Source organism: Panthera leo, chromosome A2 (assembly GCF_018350215.1).
Source record: "Panthera leo isolate Ple1 chromosome A2, P.leo_Ple1_pat1.1, whole genome shotgun sequence".
NCBI lineage: Eukaryota > Metazoa > Chordata > Mammalia > Carnivora > Felidae > Panthera > Panthera leo.
The window spans coordinates 11,839,771-11,861,088 of record NC_056680.1 but is presented as its reverse complement, the minus strand read 5'-3'; the positions used below and the strand labels follow the sequence as shown (position 1 = coordinate 11,861,088).

At 58.4% G+C, this 21,318-nt stretch overlaps 1 protein-coding gene and 1 long non-coding RNA gene across 2 annotated transcripts; one reads left to right on the top strand and one right to left on the bottom strand.

Annotated features, from left to right (window-relative positions):
- Window positions 1-808: 808 nt before the first annotated feature.
- On the bottom strand, window positions 809-18,510 carry RAB8A (RAB8A, member RAS oncogene family). Its single transcript, XM_042928783.1, has 8 exons — window positions 18,287-18,510; window positions 13,931-13,991; window positions 11,967-12,027; window positions 8,484-8,561; window positions 6,861-6,950; window positions 6,231-6,296; window positions 4,854-4,904; window positions 809-1,496 (listed from the first exon to the last, which is right to left on the bottom strand). Exons 1-8 carry the CDS (start codon window positions 18,408-18,410, stop codon window positions 1,404-1,406), a joined length of 624 nt encoding a protein of 207 aa, XP_042784717.1. The 5' UTR covers window positions 18,411-18,510; the 3' UTR covers window positions 809-1,403.
- On the top strand, window positions 8,554-15,812 carry LOC122214110. Its single transcript, XR_006199741.1, has 3 exons — window positions 8,554-9,692; window positions 13,233-13,402; window positions 14,874-15,812. It is a non-coding gene; the product is annotated as an uncharacterized LOC122214110 (long non-coding RNA).
- Window positions 18,511-21,318: the final 2,808 nt, after the last annotated feature.

The window sequence follows — 21,318 nt, the reverse complement described above, 5'->3', positions numbered from 1 at the left end:
TCCGTTAACTTTAAAACGAGCTTTAATTTGTTTGTTTTCCTTAAGTGCATTTATCAATGTAAACAGAGCATGTTAAGAAATTTCAGGGGAGAGCAGACTATTGCTGGTATGTTGGTTTTAATTCCAAAAAGAAGAAACTACAACGCCAATGGCTTGGACTGACAGCAGCTTGGGGCGGGGCGGGGGGGGGGGGGGTGTGGCGGGGAGTCGGGGGGAAGGATAAGAAAAAATAAAGGCTCCCTGGTGACGCCGCTCCGACCTGGCTACCTGGTCCAATTGCACAGTCTCTACAGGAGGGCAGAACTGTCACAACAGAACCTGGTGACGGCAGCTAAAAACCAACTCCGACTGCTATGCGGCCAGCCTGTCGCCTTGGGCCTTGGCCAGCGCCGAGCGCGGCCTCACGCTCTTGGCCACGTCCGGCCAGAGGTGCGCACGGGCTCCCAAGCACCTGGGTCTGCCGCTGGAAATCAAAGACGGAATCACTTCATGGCACTACAGATCTGGAAAAATAAAAAATCTCAGCTAGAAAGAACGTCCAGTTTGGAGACAGCAGGAGGGAAGAGGACGCGGGGGGCGGGGGGCGGGGGGGCTGCCCGGGGGCCCAGAGGCAGACAGATGCCCCAATCACAGGTGGACCGTGTGTGGTTGGTTGCGTTCTCAGGGTCACGCGTGGCGTCCCCTCGGTGCTCAGGCGGGGAATGCCGAGAGAGGCCCACGGAGCCGGCCGAGGCTGGACTGCAGACCGGCACCTGGCTGTGAAACAGGAAGGGCTCCCCCCACGCTTCTTTCCTCAGGATTTCCGTAATTTGTGCTTCCCTTTGGTCTGGCTTGACAGTTAAGAAGAGAAAGGAGGGGGGAAAGAGAATGGTTTTCGTCACTTGTCCAAAACTGACAGAAGAGGAGAAGGTAGGCGTCAGATGTGCTGGCTGGACGCTTTGTGGGCCCGGCATGCGTCGCCTCGCTCAGGGTGTGAGGGCCCAGCACTCCTGGAACCGTCGCTGGGCTCCGGGGCCTGGCTTCCGTGGTGGGGACGTGGACGGGCTTTCCGGTGGGGCTTCGGTTGTGCTGCAGGGAGGCCTGGAGACAGAGGCCCACCGTGCCGGCTGATGTTGGCGGCCACAGCTCCGCTCCAGCTTCCTCTCTGGTCACGTGGTTGAGAGGGCCCGTTCCGCAGACCAGAAAAATAGCAAATTCTTAACTTATTCCATCTCCAAAGTTGAAAAAAGATCAGACAGTTACTAAAATCAACAATTTCTCAACTGTGTCTGGTGGCCATGGGCCCGGTGGCCGCGGCACGGCAGGGAGTGTTGGGGGGGGAGGGCCCCCGGCCGAGCGAGGGGCTCGCTCAGGACAGGCACAGTCAGCTCAGCTGAGCGAGGCTCAGAGTAAGGCAGTGCTCCTCACAGAAGAACACATCGGAAAAAGCTGCTTCTCTTCTGCTGGTCTGGGGTGATTTTGACTCCCTGGCTGCTCCCTTGGGGACTGTTGCCTTCCTGAAATTGCAAAGGGTTTTGCAAGGTCATGGCTGGGGATCAGCACTATGTCTCTTAACCAACCGGCCCACCGACCAATGAACCAACCACCCACCCGTCTGCCAGGATCCGGATGGTCCATCCACCCACCCGTCCCCTCCCATTTGTCAAACCTTCTGCCACCTTCCAACCATCCATTCATCCAACTGTCCCTTCCAACTCGCTTTTTACAAACCCCAGATTTGCTACGTTCCTCCCCTTTCCAACCACTCATTGTCAGTCTTTCAGTCGCCTGCCCATCCCCCGTTCCATTCATCTCCTCGACAACTTTCCCACCGTTTGTTGACCCATCTCATTCTCCTTTCCCTACTTCCGTCCCTCTATCCATCTATCCATCTGTGCTCAGCCCCTCCCGGCGAGGCAGCCCAGGGGCAGTGGAAAGACTGCCTCCTGGGATCGAGGGGAGGCTGGGCTCAAGGTCGCAACGCCACTCACACAGGACTCCCCGTAACCGTGTGCCAAGGCTTGGACCCACCTCTCCCCTTGTCCACCTTCTGCCCCGCAGCTGGTGGCATAAGCCCTAATCTCTGATCTCGTCTGCTCAGTCCATACTGACACCCATCCACCTCCCCCAGGTTTCTGAGGAGTGGCCTAAATCCGTCACTTGAAGCCTCTGCGAGCTGGCCCCTGCCTACCCTGGGAACTCAGACCCTGCTTTCTCCCATTCTACTGTTGGCGAGGTTTGGTCTCCTTTTGACTAGTCTCTTCTCGCCTTTGTGCTCTTAGGTAAAACTTGAAGTTTTATTCAGGCAACTATCGAACACTTATGTGGTGCTAGGCACTTTTGTGGGCGCTGGGCAGGCAGGGGTGGACAGGACAAAAGGTCCCGCTGGGGGCAGACAAATCGCACAGCTAAACAACTGAGCGGCGCTTTCCACAGCAGCGAGTAATGAGACAAAACAGGCGAAGGGTGGAGAAGCGTTTCGATGGCGATGTCGGAGCGCAGACCTCTCGGAAGCGAGGCCAGGGATGGTCCAGGGGCCGTGGTCAGCGGAGTAACTGCCCCCCAAGATGTCCACGCCCTCGTCCCTGGAACCTGCACAGACGGTACGTGACGTGGTGGCAGAGACTTTGCAGACGCGATTGAGGAGGGGTGGGGAGAGGGGCCTGGATCACCCAGGTGGGCCCCATCTAACCCTGCGACTCCTTAAAAGCAGAGAAACTTTCCAGCCGTGGTCGAGGAAGAGCGAGACGAAGGAAGCAGGAAGCAGGGTCAGGGAGGTGCTGGGTGGCTGGCTCGGAAGACGGAGGAAGGGCTCACAAGGCAAGGAATGTGGTGGCTTCTAGAAGCTGGACAAGGCAAGGCAGCGGGTCCTCCCTGTGGGGAGGGCACCCCTGCTGACACCTTGGTCTCAGTCCAGTGAGACCCGTTTCAGACTTGTGACCTCCAGAACCGTCATGCTCGTGTGTCGTTGACGCTACTAAGCTTGTTCCGGGAACGCATTCCAGCAGCCTTAGGACACGGATGCGCGAGGGGGGCGCCCACTGGGCCACTCCTGCCAAGCCGGACCGCCACTTTCCCCGGTGGAGGGGAAAGTCTAAAGGAATGTGGGGCATGTGAGGAACAAAAAAAGGCCTGGAGTGGACGGCAGGGAAGCGGCAGGGTGACAAGGTGGAGAGGGTGGCAGCGGCCCGGGCGGGTTGTGGGGACGCAGTGTGTGCTCAGCGGTGAGGAGCGCTGGGTTGAGCGGAGCGGGAGAGCACCAGCGGTCCGGGAGGAGGGTGCTGGCGGGGCCTGGCTTCCCCTGATGCTCTAGGAGGGGAGGCAGGGGTGGGCAGAACTGGCCGTCTGAGTAACACAGATACGAACTTGCAACTAGCACATAGACAGTTCTGGAGATCTGATGCACGGCACAGCGATCACAGTCAAAGTTGCTTAAGAGACCAGATCTGAATTGTTCTCAACGCAAAAGAGAAACGGTAAGTACACGAGTATGTGAGATAATAGAGGTATCGGCTCCCAACGTGTTAAAACCAACGTACTGTAAGCCTCAAATTTACGCAACGTTCAACGTCAGTGGCATTTCGATTAAAAAGACAGATAGGAAGCCGTGGAGGCTGCAACTCTGCATGTGAACAAAGGTGACAGGGAACGAGAAGGCGTTTAACTGTGATTTACAGTTCAGCTCAGAAAAAGAGAGGTCGCACGGACTGTGGCTGCACACCCGTGTTTCACAGTCTGGGCCTTGGAAGGACACGGCACATTCTAGGGGCAGTCGACAGGCCGATGCCGAAAGCACAGGCTACGGAAAAAGTGAGTGTGATGCTTAGTGTCACCGCTGGGGGGCTAGTGTCAGAAGGAGCCTCTAGAATCAAACTCTGGCTGAAGAGAAACAAAATTACAGGAACACTGCACGCCGTCGTCGGGCCGTACGTCTGCTTGCGTGGACACGGTCCTGTTTTGGCTAAAGGGCTGCCACTAAATGGATCCCATCCCTTGTGACTGAATTCGCAGCATCTTAGAATTCCGGAGCCATGTTTTCAGTCAGACGTGACCTACCTGAGTGGCATTTTGTGTCACGTGCGCACTCGCGTGTGACCAGGCGTAACGCAAGCCAACGAATAGCTCACTTCACGCCCTGGAATCAGACAGCGAGGGGTGTCACCTGGCCGGGAAACGGGGGCCACTGGAATGGAGGGCTCGGGGCCAAGACTCCCAGCAGTGTTTAGGGGCTGAACACGCCCAACATAAACTCGAGTGTGTAGATGTGACCAAAGAAAGTGGTAGTTGTAGAGAGTGGGGACCATGAAACAAAAAGGCCAGAAAACAGACAAAAGGGCGGATACGGAGGGATCCAGGTGGGACCTCTCAGAGGCCCCAGGGCCCTGGCACCCACCGAAGGTCACAGAACTGTCACAGCCAGCAGAACTTGGGGTGGACTCATCAAGACGGAAAGCTGGTGGCTGTCAGCCCTGCGGGGGGGGGGGGGGTGGGGGGGGGGAGGGCAGGGGGTGTCTTGTCACGGACTGGGGGGGTGGCGGACTGTGGCTCTGGGCCTGCCTGGGGTTTTTCTGCAGGAGGCTCTCTCTCCTCACACGTGCCATCTCCCAGGTAGGACGGCAAGGGCCGCGTGTCCCCTGCTGGCCCATGAACTTAGTAGGGAGCACCTGTCACGGAGCAGCTCCGGGCCCCAGAGCAGCGGATGGGGCAGAGCAGGGTGTCCTGCTAACTCCTGCCCCTTTCCCAGAGATGCTCGACTGGGTCTAGCCGGGCCCCGAAGAGCAGGATCTGCCTGGGGAGGCGTCACAGCACTGAGGCCAAGGATGGCTGGCTCCAACAGGGACCCATGAAAGGATTCAGAAAGCACATACACTCACCAGTTTTTTGTCCATTTTTGCTTTGATGTCTCTGGCGAGAGTGAAAAATGCCTGTGGAATAAGGATGTTGTCAGGGCCGCGGGAGCAGGAAGCGGGTAGGGGCCTGCGGGTGCTGGGCCACTCCCGTGTAGGAGAAGTGGCGGGACAGTGGGGTGGGCAGGGGAGCAGCGTCAGGGTGGCTTCCCAGGTGGGGTCTCACCTGTCCAGCCCCATCTCCTGCCACCACTGGGCCACTCCTGCCAAGCTGGACCGCCACCTCCCCTGAGCCAATGACCTGGGACATGGGGTCACCCTTGACTGGACACAGAGGAAACTGAGGTTCAGAGGGGTCGAGTGACTTGTCTGAAGGCACCCAGTGCCTAACTGACAGAGCCAGAAGGATCCAGGAGGAGGGCCCAGTTTTCCACCGCCGACTCCTGTGCTCTGTCCACTTTTGCCCCCACCTCTGACAGTCAGGTCAGGGCCGGGCAGAGAGGAAAAACAAGCCGTTCTTAGCCAAACACACTTCGCGTGGGGTCTCTGCCAGCAGGGAGGCCTGGGAGGGCCAGTGCCAGGTCAAGGCTTGCCTCCCCATGCTTGACGAGGCTCGAGCTGGCCCCTCTTGGTAGGGAGGCAGAGTCTCAACGAACGCCCACATGACGTGGAATATTCTGTTGTGAAGGCTGGTTTCGGTGCTAGGGAAGACCAAAGTGGTGGGCCTAAGGGCCTGGGGGACAGTGAAGGTCTCCCTGCGAGCGGCCACTCGGGCTGGGCCCTGAGGGGAAAGGGGGTGCAAGGAGGGTGTGGCACGGGGGGCCTGGGATGGAAAGTTGCGGGCAAGGCCCAAGCTGTGGGTGGCACACACCGCCTGGGGCTGGTGAGGGAGGGCCTTCTGTGCCAGGAGTGTTGGGCTGAGGCTGGGAGCAACATGGAAGGTGAATTCTGGAAAGATCACTGGGGCAGTGGGATGGAGGTCGGCAGATCAGCTCCACGGAGAAGAGCGGGTGGCCCCGGCCAAAGCTCAGTCATCTGGGCTTGCTGACCGGGGCCTGTCTGTGAGGGTGGCAGGGCCGAGGGCACACACGTGGAGCTGGGCCTGGGCACCTGTCAGCTGGGACTCTCTGAGGCCGTTTCTCCATTGGTAAAACGGCGCCTGCTCCCCAGGGCTGCCCAAGAACCACTGAGGTAACAGCCTAGGTGCCCAGCCAGGGCCCGCACCTGCTGATGTCAGAACATGGCAACTCCCTCAAGGGGCCTGGCACACCGCCTAGAAAGTGCCGCGTGGCCAGCCGAGTGAGGGACCGACCTTAGGCAGCCCAGGGCCTGAGGTCGGTCCCCCTGGTAGAGCCTCCCCAGAGGGTGCAGCCTGTCCCTCAGCCCAGAGGGCCCAGGACTCACGTTCTCCACGTTGATGTTGGCCTTCGCACTGGTCTCCATGAACTTGATTCCATAGTCCAGGGCGAGCTGTGTGGAAGGGAGATACACACGTGCATGTTAGCCACTAGGTACCCCTGAACCCCACAAACCCTGAGCCAGGAGCAGTGCAGAGGCGGGAGTTGGGGGGGGTCTCAGGCCATGGATCTGACACCTGGGCTGCTCCCTCAAGTCCCCAGTGGAGAGCAGGTGGTGAACATCCCTGGCAGGAGGGTGGAGGGGGCGTGGCTCAAACCACTGCTCTCTCCTCTGCTTCCTGTGGGTCCCACAGGTTCCAACCGGATGCCGTGAGGGAGCACACAGAGCACATCCCAGAAGCCGCTGCGTGTGCAGTCTTTAGACGGAAGCCCAGCGGAGGGAGTGCCTTCCACTCTCCCTTTGTCCTGAGTCCCAGACCCCCTCAGTCTTGTACAAGCCAGGCTGGCCGGTTATCGTATGCTTGCAGAGACTGTGAGAGAGTCTCCCCCAAAGCCCACTCGGCGAGTGAGCAATCGGAGACCCTCTGGGGCAGAACAGGCCTCCATGCAGAGAACCCTAAAACCCTGAGGTCCCTGTGCCACGAGGTGCCAGGCCCACGCCGGTGGCCATGCCCACCTTCTCTCCCCGTTCCTTGGACACTTGTCTCTTGTCGTTCACGTCACACTTGTTCCCGAGTATCATCTTTTCGACATCTGCAGAAGCATGCTGAAGGGGAGGGCAGACGGGTGGTGAGAGGTCAGAGGCCAACACACAGTCTGTCCCCCGAAATCCGCGTGGTGGGCCAAGACTGCTGACACACCCTTGTACAGGGGACGAGCTGAAGATCAGAGAGGCTGAGTGGCCTGTCCCACGTCACACAGCCAATACAAGAGCAGAGTCCAGGTTCTGGCTACTACTCTGACCGAGGACACGCTCTCTGGCTGCTGAGGACAGCTTCCCTACGGGCTGTGTCACCCAGGCCCTGAGGCCATCCCTGGGCTCCTGGCAGGGTCTGGCCTACGGAGGCAAGCGAGGCTGGGATATTTACCCCCGCTCGCCTCCCTCCCTCCCTGCCTCTTCCGCTGGAGGCCCCAGCTGCTCTCCCGGGACCTTCCGCCCCACTCCAGTTTGCTCCGTTTGGACTCTGGAAGTAGGCAGCGCCTGGGGTGGCAATGGCCCCCCACTGCAGCCAGCCCCGGGGTGTCCCCATCCCCTGGCGCCCCCCACAGCTGCCTCATGCTTGTAAAGGGCTCCTCCTCCAACCCTTTCTTGGGCTCCAGTGGAAGGTTCCACGCTTCCCGAAGGACGAGGGTATGGAAAGGGACCTCGTCGTGTAGCTCAGATCAGGTCTCGTGAAACACTGCTCTGCTCCCGAACTTCCTGTTAACTGCAAGACCCTCTCGCCCACTGGCCAGAAACACTGAGTTTCCACAAGGACCAATGGGAGTGGTTCCTTGTCCTCAGCCCGGGCACGGCCTCCGGCCAGCAGACCATCAGGTCTGACAGTGGGCCTGTCAGGATGGCGGCCTGGTGCCACTGCTCACGGATGTCAGCCGTGGCGTGACCTTCGGCCGTGACTTTATGGATGGGTGAAGTCCTCTCGCTGCACCTCAGACCCGAAGCCCCACCTGGTGAGTCACCGAGAGGCACAAGTGCTGTCGTCCAAGAAGGCTTTGGGGTGAGCCTGTCTGGGGAGCCAGAAGGCGGGGACGCCAGCTTTGGGACGGGGAGGCGGGGCTAACTGCCTTCTTTTCCCTCCTGGGTTCAAGGTCTGCTTTCCCAGCCAGCTGCAGTCGAAGAGCTGCTGGCTTGAACTCGGGTGGCTCAAACCAGCTCACACCCCGCTCTGCTGAAACTCAGAGTACAATCTGAAATGCCTGTCTGCCAAATGCAAGGGTCATGCCTATCCTGGAACCTCCCGTTTCTAGAAAGCACCAAATGCTCACAGTGATCAAGAGCTCAGGTATCTCTTCTCTCACGGCTGAGACATTGCCCAAACCTGACAGCCCCGGTGGGGAAATTAATGGGCTCTCAGGGCCACCCCATGATGACGCGAGGCCCATGTGTGGTCTCCAGGGTCAGCCACCTGGGTCCCGGTCCCCATTCCGGGTACATCCCTGGCCATGGAGCTCTTGGCAAGTGACTTCTAGGGGTCTCTGTGCCTCAGTGAGCTCATCTCTTATCCGAGGAGCTCTGGGGCGGCGACCGAGGTGGGGACATGCATGAAGTTCCTCTGCACGTGAGGGGCGCAAGCCTTACCTCCTCAATATTCCGAATCCAGTTCCGGATGTTGTCAAAGGATTTCTCGTTGGTGATGTCATAGACCAGCATGATGCCCTGGGCGGGAAGGGAGACAAACGTGTGCTCTGGACAAGCTGCGAGCTGAGGGGGAGGCCCCAGCAAGGTGGGGTGGCCGAGACCCCAGCAAAACGCCCCTCCTGCCAACTCCCTCCACTCCACCCCTGGGGCCCTTCCTTCTGCTGGACTCCAGGACCGGCTCCTCCCTGGTCGCCCAGGCTCTAGTCCTGCCCACCCCGCCACCAAGGTGACCCTTCACCCTGCAGACCAGACCCCACCACACTCGTGCTTGCAGACGAGCCTCGCGGGCTCCCCAGCACCAGCAGGGCACGTGTGCCCATGGCCTGGCAGCTCTCGGCGTCCCACCTGCCTCCCAGCCCCATGCTCCAAGGCCCCAGGGCCCACAGTGCTCCCCTTCACTCAGTCCGCCCTGCCTGAGTCCCCTCCGAGCACCTACTGCGCACCACGTTCTATGGTAGGGTCTCGTTGAAGCCTCACAGCCCTCACAGGTGGGTCCGGCTGTCCCCACTCTGCAGACGAGGACCCAGAGGTGTGGGGTGGCCAGGCCCGCCTCCCTTCCCGTGAGAGAGTAAAGGGCGTAACCGGGGTCTGAACCCTGGATGGCCTGATCCTGACACTCTTGTGTGTTCCAATGAGTCCGCCCACGGGGCCAGCTTGGAGCGTGGGGCTGGGCGGCACTGAGGCCCCTGAGGGTCCGTTACCCACGTGTGAGCAGGTGGGAGACAGCGCAGGAGTCCCTAAAGAGCTGCAGAGTGAACCCACCTCCACCTGGGCCCGTGACCTTGCCGCCACTGCGAAGGACACGTGTCCCTGTTTGATACAGAGCAAACTGAGGCCCACAAAAGCGCCCTTAAAGGTTCAAGCCCGGGAAAGACTGACCCTGAACAAGTTGGTCACACCAGCTCCCATTAGGAACCTCCCTGGGCCCTCATCAGGACCAAGTAACGCCGAGGGCCACCTTCCAGGCACAGGGCCCCAGCTGTCCTGGGCCGGCCTGGCTTACTCCATGTGCTGAGGCCACCCCCTCCCGACGACCCGGCCCTGCATCCGAGACCGCTGGTGCCGGCCAAGACGTCCCTGAGGCTGCCCGAGTCTGCAGAGTGAGAACGTGGGCTGCGGGCACTGGGTGGAGAGCGGCGAGGACGTGTGGTAAGACCTCAGGGACGGGAAAGGAGAGCCCCTGCAATTCCGAAGCCCCGCCGTGAACCCAAGGAGACACGCAGGGGCCTCGCAGCCTGCCACAACTGAGGCCCCGGCCAGGACCCCTCCGGAAGGCCATCTGGGGGCCCCCTCTCAGGGGTCTCTTGGGGAGACTGAACGGAGACCACCTGCAGGATAACCAGGAACTTGTAGAGGGGCCGTGCTGTCGGCCACTCCCCAGCCAAGGCCAGCTCGAGTACGAGATCCCTAGGTGCACAGACTCCCTAGGTCAAGCACCGCGGAGGCCTCTGGCCGTCAGGGGGCAAGAAACGCCACGAGGTCATGAGAACTTTCCTCCCTTTTATCCAGGGACTGGCCCCTCGGGTGGCCCAGGGCTCTGGCCACCACCAGCAAGCTGACACCCCACGCTCCAGATTCCAAGGTGCCAGATATTCACCACCCGAGGGGTGGGGGTGGTGGGTGGAGCTATCAGGAGCGAGAAGCGCCGAGAAAACGCGGGATCACCCTATTCCAGGTCCTCCGTGGAAACTCTCCTCGGGGCCCCAAGCGACCGTGTTCCCAGCCCCCCCTGGGCACGGCTGCCCCTATCAGCTTGTAAGCTCCCAACGGGACAACGGACACCCAATGTCCCCAAATTTGGGACCCAAGAGTCTAGTACCATGCAGGGAGAGGGCGATGGCTGCGATGGGGGCAATGTTCTCTGAGCTATCCGGTAAGGTCACCCCTGGCCACACGTGGCTCTGCAGTGCCTAAAAGGTGCGACCAAGGGGCCGGATTTCTTACTTGCGTCAATTTACGCTCAAAGAGCCACATGTGGTCGCTGGCTTTATATATGGGTTCTCTAAGGCTATATATATCCAATCTAGGACTGCAAGCCACAAACACCCTGGCTCAGGGCAGCGTCATCAAGGGCTGGCTGAGGATGTGGGCACTGGAGACAGCCAATCGGCACTGGCCCAGTCATTTCCCCTCTGCGTGAACTGAAGCAGGACATGGAACCGTGCTAGGCCTTAGGTCCCCTGTCAGTGAAACGTGGACAACCGTGGCACCCGTGCTCCGCTGTTAATGGCCAAGACCTGGGCCCAGCAGCTGGCACACGAAAGGCCTCAGAGAATGGGGGCGGTGGGGGGGGGCTATTTCAGCCCAGATGGGGAGGGGGCCTACCTGAGGCCACACAGCAGAAGCTCCCCCAGGACCCCGGTTCCCCGAGGCCCCTGCCCCACCAGAGCACAGCCAGGTGGGAAGAAAATTAGTAAATAAATTTTAATGAGGAGTGCTAAGGTTGCAATGCACACGATTGAGTTTCTGTTATGTTTCAAAAGCTATGTGGGATACTCTAAATACTTAATGCCTCCGTTCATTTCTGCCGTCCACCGGTATTTCCCGAATACCCACCACATACCCAGCGTGGTCCCAGGCCCGGGGCATACGGCAGTGACTGAGACGTGGCCCTGCCCTCACAGAGCTTGTGGTCTTGCAGAGGAAACAGGCATGTATGCGGTCACATGACGGGGTGTGCACCGGGCGCCAGAAACGGGGAGACGGCCATCCGCCCTCGCGGCTGCCCGAAACGGAGTCCTGTTCTCTGTTCCACTTTCCAAGTAAGGAGATGCAGCTCAGAGGGTGACCCAGGGTGCTGAGCCAGGGGCCAGGGCTCTGCCTCCCGCTCCCCACAGACCCTGAGCGCTCCGCTGTGTGCACACCTCACATGCGCTCGACCCACTCGGAGGGCAGGAACCCGGCCTATTCCGGGTCCTCCTCCGCATCTAGCTCAGGCCTGGCCTAGAGAAGGTGCTCCGTAAAAGCACCTGAGGGATAAGGAACGAGTCTTCCTGTGATAGCACCCTGCCTCTGGCCCGGGGGACCGTACAACGGCCAACTGCCCAGAGCAAGTCAACTCCTGGATGATGTTCAAGTTTTCAGTAGCAAATTCCACAGAGACTGACACAGGCCACGTGAGCACTCCTAAGTGTCGGGGCATGCTATCTCCAATTTCACTGACCTCACCTGGAAGAACCGGCTTCCTCTGTCTTCCCTCATTCCCAAAGAATTAACCGTCCTTAAACCCTGCATTGTCCCTGAAGCAGAAGAGGATGTATGTCGGGGTGGGGGCAGGGCACATAGCCTTTTCCTAAAACTAACCCGGGACCGAGGACCCCGGAGGAGCCCGAGCACGGACTCCCCAGAAGCATCCGGGTTTGGGCATTCACGAGAGTGATGTTCGCGTGGACTTTAAGAAAAGAAACAAAAACCAGTCCCTACCATTGCGCCCCTGTAGTAGGCCGTTGTGATCGTCCGAAACCGTTCCTGACCAGCTGTGTCCCTAGAGGAGAAGAAGGGAGAGTGGTGACAGCAAACACCAATCGTCATCACCGTGGGAACAACGGGTACTCACCCGGGATGGACGCGGGTTGTTTCTTAATTCACTGTCCGACTGTGGGACAGCACCTTTGTCCTCTACTCTTACAGAGGAGGAAACAGTGACTCAGGGGTGTCAAAGACCTGCCCCATAGGGCGTAAAGTCATTCCCTCCAATGACCCCTCTGCTGCACCTCTGTTTCCTGGGGATTCTTCCCAGAGTTTCCGGCTCACAGAAGAGCCGAGATCGGATGTCAGCTGTGAAAATCCAGGGCCATGCAGGCATGGAAGGGGCCGGTCACATGGCTGGAGGGGTGTACCTTCATGCTTGCTTGCTGTCTTGGCAGAAGCCAGGGAGCAAGTCTTCCCTCGTTGGTGGAGGGCGACACCTGGGTGAGACACATCGTGCCCAGCCCAGCTCCTGGCACAGGGGGCATTCAGTGCTCGGTGTAAAGATGGCCTGACTGATTGGTGGCGGGGCCAGGGCAAGCCCCATGTCTTTTGTCTCTGGATTCGGGGTTCCTTTCGTGACCCTGCGAGGGCTCTGCATGGCTGGGCTGCACGGAGGCCCCTCAATCTGGGGCTCGGCTGGCTTTCTGACACTAACGGCAGGTGACGTTAGTGGTCAGGAACAGTCATTTCTATCCTCTGCCATGGCCTCAGTCTAGAGAAGCGTTAAGAGAGTCACTGACCCCATCGAGGCTGCTGAGAGCAGAAGTAGGAAGAGAGGAGAAGAGGAAAGTGAAACTTCTGCCAGCTGCCGCCGTGTCACCTTGGACTCCGGGCACTGAGGCTGCTGGGGAGCCACGTGGTAAAGATGGAGATGCTTCTAAGGCTTGTAACTTATGAGGCAGCCAGAGACCAGAGACCAGAGACCAGAGACCAGAGACCAGAGACCAGAGACGGGCAGATTACCAGCTGACGAGGCATCAGGCCTCATCCAGATTTCCACTCTGGAGTCAGACCAGAGGCGAACACCACGGGAGCCGAGGGGGCGCCCTGGGCAGGCAGAGCGATGCTCACGCTCTGAGACCCGGGGGAGGGAGACGGGCTACGGGGAAGGTGGTTTCGTGGCCCCCCTCAGGGCACTCCCTCCCACCACAGGTGCTCGCTAGGGCAGGGAGATTTCGCCACCCTCTCACATGTGACTTCTCTTTCATTTCGCTCAAGGCCCGTACTTCCCCGTGGGTGATGTGGCTGCAGGGCGGGGACTCCCCTTCCATCTGACCATCTGAGCTCAGCCTTCCTGGCACTTCCGAGGGGCTACAGACCCCAGGCAGCGCCAGCGACAGGGACTCACAACCTCTCCGATTTCATGTATCAGAAGAAGTCAGCCCCAGGTAAGCGGAATAGAAAACGGGTCTTGCCGCTGGGCCTGGCCTCAGCTTATTTTTAGTTCTGGGATTTCAGGTCTGTGTGCTAAAGAAGTAAGGCTTGGGCTTCCCCGGGGGTGGGGGAGAAAAGAGGAAATGATGTCTGGCCTTCTTCAGCGAGCTGATAGGGTCAAAAGGAAACACTGGGCTGGGGCATGGCGTTGTCCCAAAGCCTTCACCACCGCCCAGGCACAGAGGGCACGCTCCAAGTCCAATGGAAGCAGGCCACTCGGAAGCCCAGGCCCAGTGGTGCCCACATCGAAACGCTGAGCTAACCCGGACTGGCAGCTATGTCCCCAGAAGGTGCTGACAGACTCCAGGCCCCAGTAACCAGCAGAGCACAGTCCCTGGGTTTCGGAAGAAAGCCTGACGCGTATGGCTAGGCACAAAGAGGTGGAGGCCATGGTCACAGGGAGGGGGAAAGAGAGAGGCACCAAGGCTTCTGGCTCAAAGCACTCCCTGGGTGAAGGGGCGGAGGACGCCAACGCCTCTTACCATATCTGTAGCTTAATTCTCTTGCCATCGAGCTCTATGGTCCTAATTTTAAAGTCAATTCCTGAAAGAAAAGGAAAGAAAAGGCACATCACGGTCAGCCCACTGCCCAAGCTGCATCTGAGGCAGCTGCTGCCAACCTGTTACGGAGCACCTGCCTGGTACTGGGGCACCTGGGATCTCGGAAGCTCCCACAACAAGTCTGGAGGCGCCTGGAGAGAACGTTCTCCTCTCCTGGAAGGGGAAGCTGAGGCTCAGAGGGCAGACCGAGCTGGCGGGCAAACCCAGGTCCTTCAGGCGACAAAGCCTTGTTCTCTCCCCTCTGCCCACCAGGCAGCCTCTCAGAGTCGGCCTCCACGGAATCTTTCGAGGGCCAGAGCCCCACGCCTCCCACCACCTAGCACCAGGCCCTCCCAAACACACAGGGCATGGAGCCCCAGGATGCCCCCCAATACTGCTCTCACGGACCTCCAGCCTTCGCACATGCGGTTCCTTCTCTGTGGGTGGTCCCTATGCCGCCCACCTGTTGCCCTAACAAACTTTCTCCTTTCATTTTTTCAAGTTTATTTGCTTGCGAGAGAGAGAGAGCGTGCATGTGCGCGTACGTGGGGGAGGGGCAGAGAGAGAGAGGGAAAGAATCCCAAGCAGGCTCCACGCTGTCGGCACAGAGCCCAACGTGGGGCTCGATCCCACGAACCATGAGTTCGTGACCTGAGCCAAAAGCAAGAGTCGGACGCTCAACCACTGAGCCTCCACCAGACCTGCTGGAAGGTCGCCTTCCAAGAAGCCTTCCTGACCCTGCCCTCCTCTCCCACTCGTCGGCTGTAGTCCCCTTTCCCCAAGACCAGGGTGACCTCTCAGCCTCCTACCCCCTCAGTCCCCTCCCCAGCTTTCCTGACCACATTCAACCATGTCACGAAGCTAACCTCTGTTCCAGACCTGCCAGCGTGTCCACCAACGGATGGGCAGATAAACAGAACGTGGCCCATCCGTACTACCACCCGGCCGTGAAAAGGAATGCAGGCCTGACACACGCCGCGACAACCAAAAACACCTTCCAGAAGCTTCCGCCACCCCCTCGGCCCCAGGATGAAGTGAGAACAGTTGAGCGTGTGCGCCAAGGTCCTGCCTCGCCTGGCCACCGCGCGGCAAACAGCTCCCACGACTGTTTCCTAAATATCCCGCGCGCAGTCTGGACTCAGGGCTCTCGTGCTCGCTCTTCCCTCTCTTGGAACGTCGCTTCCTTCCATGACTTCCTGGCTCCCCCGGCCCTTCACTCAGGCCTCTGTTCAAGTCACCTCCCCAGGTGAGCCTTCCTGACCATCCTCACTCTCTCTCCCCTCGCTTCTTTTCCTTCTTCGGGTGCACACCCTTGACAGTGCATTTGCTCCACGGATCTTGGGGTGAAAGTTGCCCATGGAAAACAGCCCGACCCTGCCTTTACCTCCGCGAGTTTGTTCTACATCTTTGCCCTCGAAGCCCGGAGGCGGGAGCCTGGCTTGAGCCCTCAGAACTGATGACGGGATGTTAATTCCATCGCTGCCCACCTCAGGAGCTGTCCAGGGGACCACAGGGAATATCAGTCTGCATCTGAAATGTGCCCACGAGGACAGAAGCTCCAGGAGAGCAGGGACTCAGATGTCTTACTCATGGCTGTGTCTCCGGTAACTCAGCATGGCAGAGGCCAGCTATGTATCTACTAGAAACTGATCACCCAGTCCCACACACACACCTAGACTACAGGCCTTGTTACATTGGTTTCCCTCTGATTCACCCCAGTCATTTCTTCAGCCCCTGCAGCCGTGCTGGCACACAGCAGGCGTTGGGGAAAGATGGCAGGGCGAAAGAAATAAAAGCCACAGGGTGCCGTGTGGTTTACGAAGCACGTTCACATCTGCCATGTGTCTCCCTGAAGGTATGAGTGAATGGGGCCCCGAGGAAGCCGTGGGAGCTGAGCCAGGCTGTGAAGAACCAATTCCGAACTTGGCCGCCGGGCCAAGTTCACACCGCCAGTGATCGATGCAGCTTTTGAGAACGGGCTCTGGCAAAACGAAAGCTGGGCAGGAAATGAACAGCCACTTAATCCCTGATCCATAAAGACAAGCCAGAGGTGTACTCAGTGCCAGTAGAGAATCACCTTTACACATTCAGTTGCATTCCAGGACTAAGTGGCCCAGTGTTGTTCCTTCCTAAAACAGCCCCTACCTCCCGTCCCAGGTCCACAGGGACACGTGAAATCAAGATGCCCTGTTTAATCGGCAAAGCCCCACAGCATCACTCTGTCCTAACCTCTTCCTGGGTTTCATTAACACACCAGATTTAATTAGGAAGTGTTAAACTTTACAAGGCTAAGAATTATGAGGCCATCACTTCAAGGTCAGGATGAATTAAATTTGCTCAGAAGACAGAGGCCTACTGGAAAACTACAAATGTAATCAGAATACTGAGGTGGGAGGGAAGGATTCTGGGTTTAAGTGCCACCTGTACCTCCCTAGACGACCTTGCCCAAGCCATGTCTTTGTCTGGAAGTGGAGGCCGGCCTCCTCGGAGCCCTAAAGAGCTAGACTGGGTTTCCTGGACAAGAATGAGAAACCAACAGAAAGATCCAATCTCCAAATTGATCTCACTAGTGCTTGTGCTGAACAGGAAGTTTCCGACGCTGGGACACTGAGGTCTGGGTGAGAGCAAGCCACAGCCTGCCAGGACGTAACATCACTTCCTGATTCATGGAGATGCAAACGCTATCCCAAAGTTGGACCCTGGAGTGGTGGAGGGGGAGGAATCAGAAACATCTGGGTCCAGGGATGAGATGCGGTCACTGCAGGAGCCAGAAATTCTGCTTCCTCCAGGCCGCCTCCGGCCACGATAACGACCTCTTACTCGTTGTACATTTACGATCCTCAACCATCCAGGGCACTGGTCAAGGCAGAGAGCATCACTCCTAAACTGAAGAAACAGGGCTCAGAGTCTAAGTGCTTGTTCAGGGTCGCCCAGCGGCTGGAAAGCTGGAATGACCATTTCCAGTCCAATTCTCTCAACTGTCAAGTGCAGCTCCTGGAGAGGGGCAGGAATGGAATGAGCGGCTCATGGTGGGGTTCAGGGAGATAAGGTTATTGGGCTCGAGTTACACAGGGGTAAAGCAAAGCCTGGTTCCTAGGCTTTCCCCATTCAGAATCAACTCCTGGGCTTGCTGACTATTCTGGAACAAGGCTGCACAGCTCACAGGCCACTCCATTTGATTGGTGTTACCTCCAGGTCAAACGTTTTCACACGGGCAATGGCTGTTTTTGTGACATGGGGACAAGTCAGCTCCACTTTTGTGGATATCAGAACTGAGAAGCAACAAGCCAATTCTGTTCAACCACAACGTGGGCTGGCTTTGCGGGAAAGGCTGTTCTGCAAAGTGACAACTGGTGTCCCGGGCCTCAAGATAGGGAAGTCAGCACCGTCTGTGGCAGCGGCTGATTTTGGTTTCTCACTCAGGTTTTTATCTGGCATCTCCTTGGGGATGACAGGTCCCAGGGCAGGCAGCTGTCAGTCATCATTGCTATCACCTTCTAGTGGGATGGAAGGTCGGGCAGAGAAAGGCTCCAGACTCTTTCTTGCCATTCCTTCTAGAAGAAATTCACCCATGGGGGAAACAGGGTCAGGGAGAGGGGCTTAACCCCTGAACATTACAGAGGAAAGAGCAGGAGAGGGCTGGCTCTGGGATGGATCAGCCGTGCTTGCCCTGGGGATGAGTGCTCCCACCCGGTGGTCCAGTCTTGATTTTGGGCGTTAGACCCACAAGGATTCAAATTCCATCCTTGCCACCTGCAGACTGTGTGACCTTGGGTGAGTCGCATGCCTCCCCGAGCCTCAAATTCCTCAGTGAGGCTCATAACAGCACCTAACACAAAGGACTGGAGGGTGTAATAATGCACATAAAGGGGCTAGCGCACAGTACATGCTTAATAAGGTCAGATGTCAAAGGCCTCTTCCTACGGCCAACTCCCCAAGCCTGTTTCACTTCTGTAAGACGGCGACCCCAAAAGAACAGCTTCGAGGGCTGCTGTGTGGACAGCACGAGATGACCGGCGCCAAAACCCCAGCCCAAGACCTGTACTTCCTGACGAGCAAGCTGAGAGTTGGGGCCTCAGTCTCCCCATCTGTAAAATGGGCCCTCGGTTCCTATCCCCTTCCCCATAGCCCGGGAACCCCCGAAAAGAGGTGGAAGCGGTTGCTCTTTTCCCCTCCGGTCCCCTCGACCCTCTCTAATCCCTGGATCCGTCCGGCCCAGCCGCTCCCTCAGCCCCAGCCCTTCAGGGGCGCGCCCGGCCCGGGCCTCCGGCGTCCCCGGCCGCTCCCCGGCCCCGCTACCTATGGTGGAGATGAAAGTTGAGTTGAACGCGTCCTCGGAGAAGCGGAACAGGACACAGGTCTTCCCCACCCCCGAGTCCCCGATCAGCAGCAGCTTGAACAGGTAATCGTAGGTCTTCGCCATATTACACTCTCTCCCCGACGGGAAGTGCGGCCAGCGCCTCGCCACTGGCCGCTGGTTCCGTCCATCAGCGCCGAGCCCGCCCCCTATTGGCTCCCGGCCCGCGGCGCGTCACCCAGGCCGACACCCTCCCCCGCGCCCCTCCCGTCGCGGGGAGACGTGGGGAAGGGGAGAGCAAGGCGCGGTGCCGGAAGCGGCCCGAGCGCGCCGGTCATTGGTCGGCGCTAGGGACAGGGCGGGCTGCAATTGGTCAGCGGTGAAGAATCCAGGGGCTTCAAATGAAGACCGGGGGGGGGGGGCGGGGCATCGCGTGTCCCCGCCTTCTGCCCGCCCCCGACTTGGGGGCAGCCACGCCCCCGGGTGGGAGTGGGAGGGCGGGGAACGTCGCCAACGGCTTCGCGCGCCCGCAGTGGGGCGCGTGCGCATGCGGCCCGGGAGACCGTTGGGTGCCGGCAGAGGGCGCACGCGCGGCGGGTTCTCCGGTTCCCGCCCTCACGGCCCGCGCAGCCTCCGTAGGCTCCGGGAAGAGCGCGGGAAGGGAGTGCGCGGGTGGCGGTGTCGTCTGGAGGGCGCTGCGTCCATCCAGGGGGAACCGAAGAGGAAAGGAGAGTGGGAACGCTCGTCATCGTCGAAGCGAGGCCTCTTCGGGACGTCTTCCGGGGTCTCGGCGCCGGCCGGGGGGACTACTCCGCCGCCTGAGCGGCTTCACTGCCACCAGCCGTACCCGCGGGAACTCCTCGCGACGCGCCTTTGGACCTAATTAGGGACTGTCCAGACCACTGCCTGCCTGCAGTTCCCACCCCCCCCCCCCCCCCGAACCCCCGCCAAGCCTCAGCCGCCAGGGGAGCTAGGGTCGTGAGGATGCTAGGAACAGTCACATCGTTGTCCTTTGCCTGCCTGTTGTCGGCACGTACGAAAACTACACCGAAAGTCCTTAATCCCCACCCTAACCCACTGGGGTCAGTAGTCTGATTCTGCCTTTTTATGCTGAGCAAACCGAGGCCAGAGCTTAAGGGACCCTCCCGGGCTCCAGAGTGGGAAGGTGGCTTTGAGCTGGGACACGCCAGCCTCGGAGGCCTGAGATCCGGGTGGTGTCCTGCTTGTCAGAGGTGGGCGTTGGGAAGGCGTCTAGACTCACATAAGGTTCCTGCCCAAGCCGGCCCTGGCCGCCCTTCCTGCCTCCCTCTAGGGCCAGCCCCGCTGATCTGGCTGCTGGGGGGCGGCGGGGGGCGGGGGAGAGCTTCAAGCAGAGCCGCCGGCCACGTCGGCTTTGGCGTCTGTAACGTTGGGCGCTACCGACCACCTTCCTGGGACTTGGACCGTTCTACTGGCTGGTTTCTTCGGCGCGACGCCTTCCTTCCCTGAATGCTGCTGCTCAGATCCCATGGCAGTCTTTGGGGTTTCCACATGCCCCTTAGGAGTTCCTCGCGGTTCTAGGTCTGTTCCGCCCTCTGGGTGATCTCCTTCAATACTGTGGCTGCTGAGATCTCCGCACAGGTGATTCTTGGAGGAATCCACATAGCCCGGCCATCCTTCTGTGTCCAGCTGCTTTGTGGATTTGGCAAAGGTACTTTGACAGGTCCACAACCGAACGTGTCAACTTCTACTCAGACTGGCGTGGCCTGAATCACCTTCCGAGTGAAACCGAAGCCCGGGTTCTAGTAGTTGTTGAATCTTGCTCTTCTCTGCACTGGTCTCCTGGATTATTCTCGAATCCAGATTTCACTCTGTGGTATGTTTGTTCTAAAACACTTACCCACTACCCGTTGGTGGTCGGTTGGGATCAAGTCATTGCCATCTGGCCTTAACCTAGGTTATACCTAGGTATGCCCTAGGTTCCGCATACACTTCATGGGATCGGGAAGCTCCCTGAGACCTGAGATCAATTTAACAAACACTGAATACTTCTGTTGAATGCGAGACTCCAGATGGACTATAACAGTATCTGCATTTTAGACTGCAGCCCCAGGGAGTGGGCAGGAGGGAGAGAAGGAACTTCAATCTAGTGATGGTAGGGCACCTAGAGAAGGGGAGGATACTTTATTCATTGACATTCCGTTTCTGCCATCGAAACAAGCTCACAGCGTCCGCCAAATGTTGAATATGAAGGAAATGTTTTTAATTGCACTTGGTGAGCAAAAAATTGTCTACACACACGAATGTTTGGCTTTTAATTCTCTTTGACTCCTTATCCCATCAGATCGTGAGACCAATATCAAAGCAATTCTGGTAATGAAACTGCAGTCACCTTTGACACTCTCTTCGAGTTACCTGCCAGCCAGTCAGCTGTCTCAAGTCATCTTCCTCCAGATCACTTCCTTTTCATTCCCAGGCAAGCACTATCTGGGATTAACAGGAACCACTTCCTAACTGGCCACCCCGCCTCTAGTCTGCCCCCCCATTCTAGTCCTTCCTGAAAATGACTAAGTAGATTTTCCTAATGTGTTTCTTTGTTGATTAGTCTTCAGCGGCTCTCCACTCCTGACCAAATTAAGTTGGGGCTCTCATCACTATGGACCAGTTTACCTTCCAACTTTCCTCCTTCCTTCCCTTATATACGCAACACACAGAAGCCTTACGCAGGCAGGCCTTGTGCCTTCCTGACTCAAGCAACAGGGACCATTTTCCCTGCTCCTGTCTCATCTATTAAAATCCTAGTTATTCTTCACAGCCTGGCTTAGGCGGGACTGGGTGTATAACAAAGGACAGGAGCTTTTGAATTACTGAGGCCAAGTGCTCTCACCTGAATATAGAGGTAATAATCCTCCTATCATGAAGTCACGGTATAAAGCAAATAACCTTTGTTAATCATCTTGGCACAGTAATCTTTCCATCCTACTAACGTTCGCTGAACCAGAATACCTTATGTGTCCCCCCACCCCCAAACACATTCTAAAGTTCACACAAATGA

Bases quoted from the DNA above. Each gene is read 5' to 3' on its own strand.
- RAB8A (XM_042928783.1), bottom strand. From the start codon at position 18,410: ATGGCGAAGACCTACGATTACCTGTTCAAGCTGCTGCTGATCGGGGAC. The intron at 13,992-18,286 runs GTAGCGGGGCCG...CTTTTCTTTCAG, and splicing joins AACTTTCATCTCCACCATAG to GAATTGACTTTAAAATTAGG. The intron at 6,951-8,483 runs GTAAGGCTTGCG...CCTCCCCTTCAG, and splicing joins GGATTCGGAATATTGAGGAG to CATGCTTCTGCAGATGTCGA.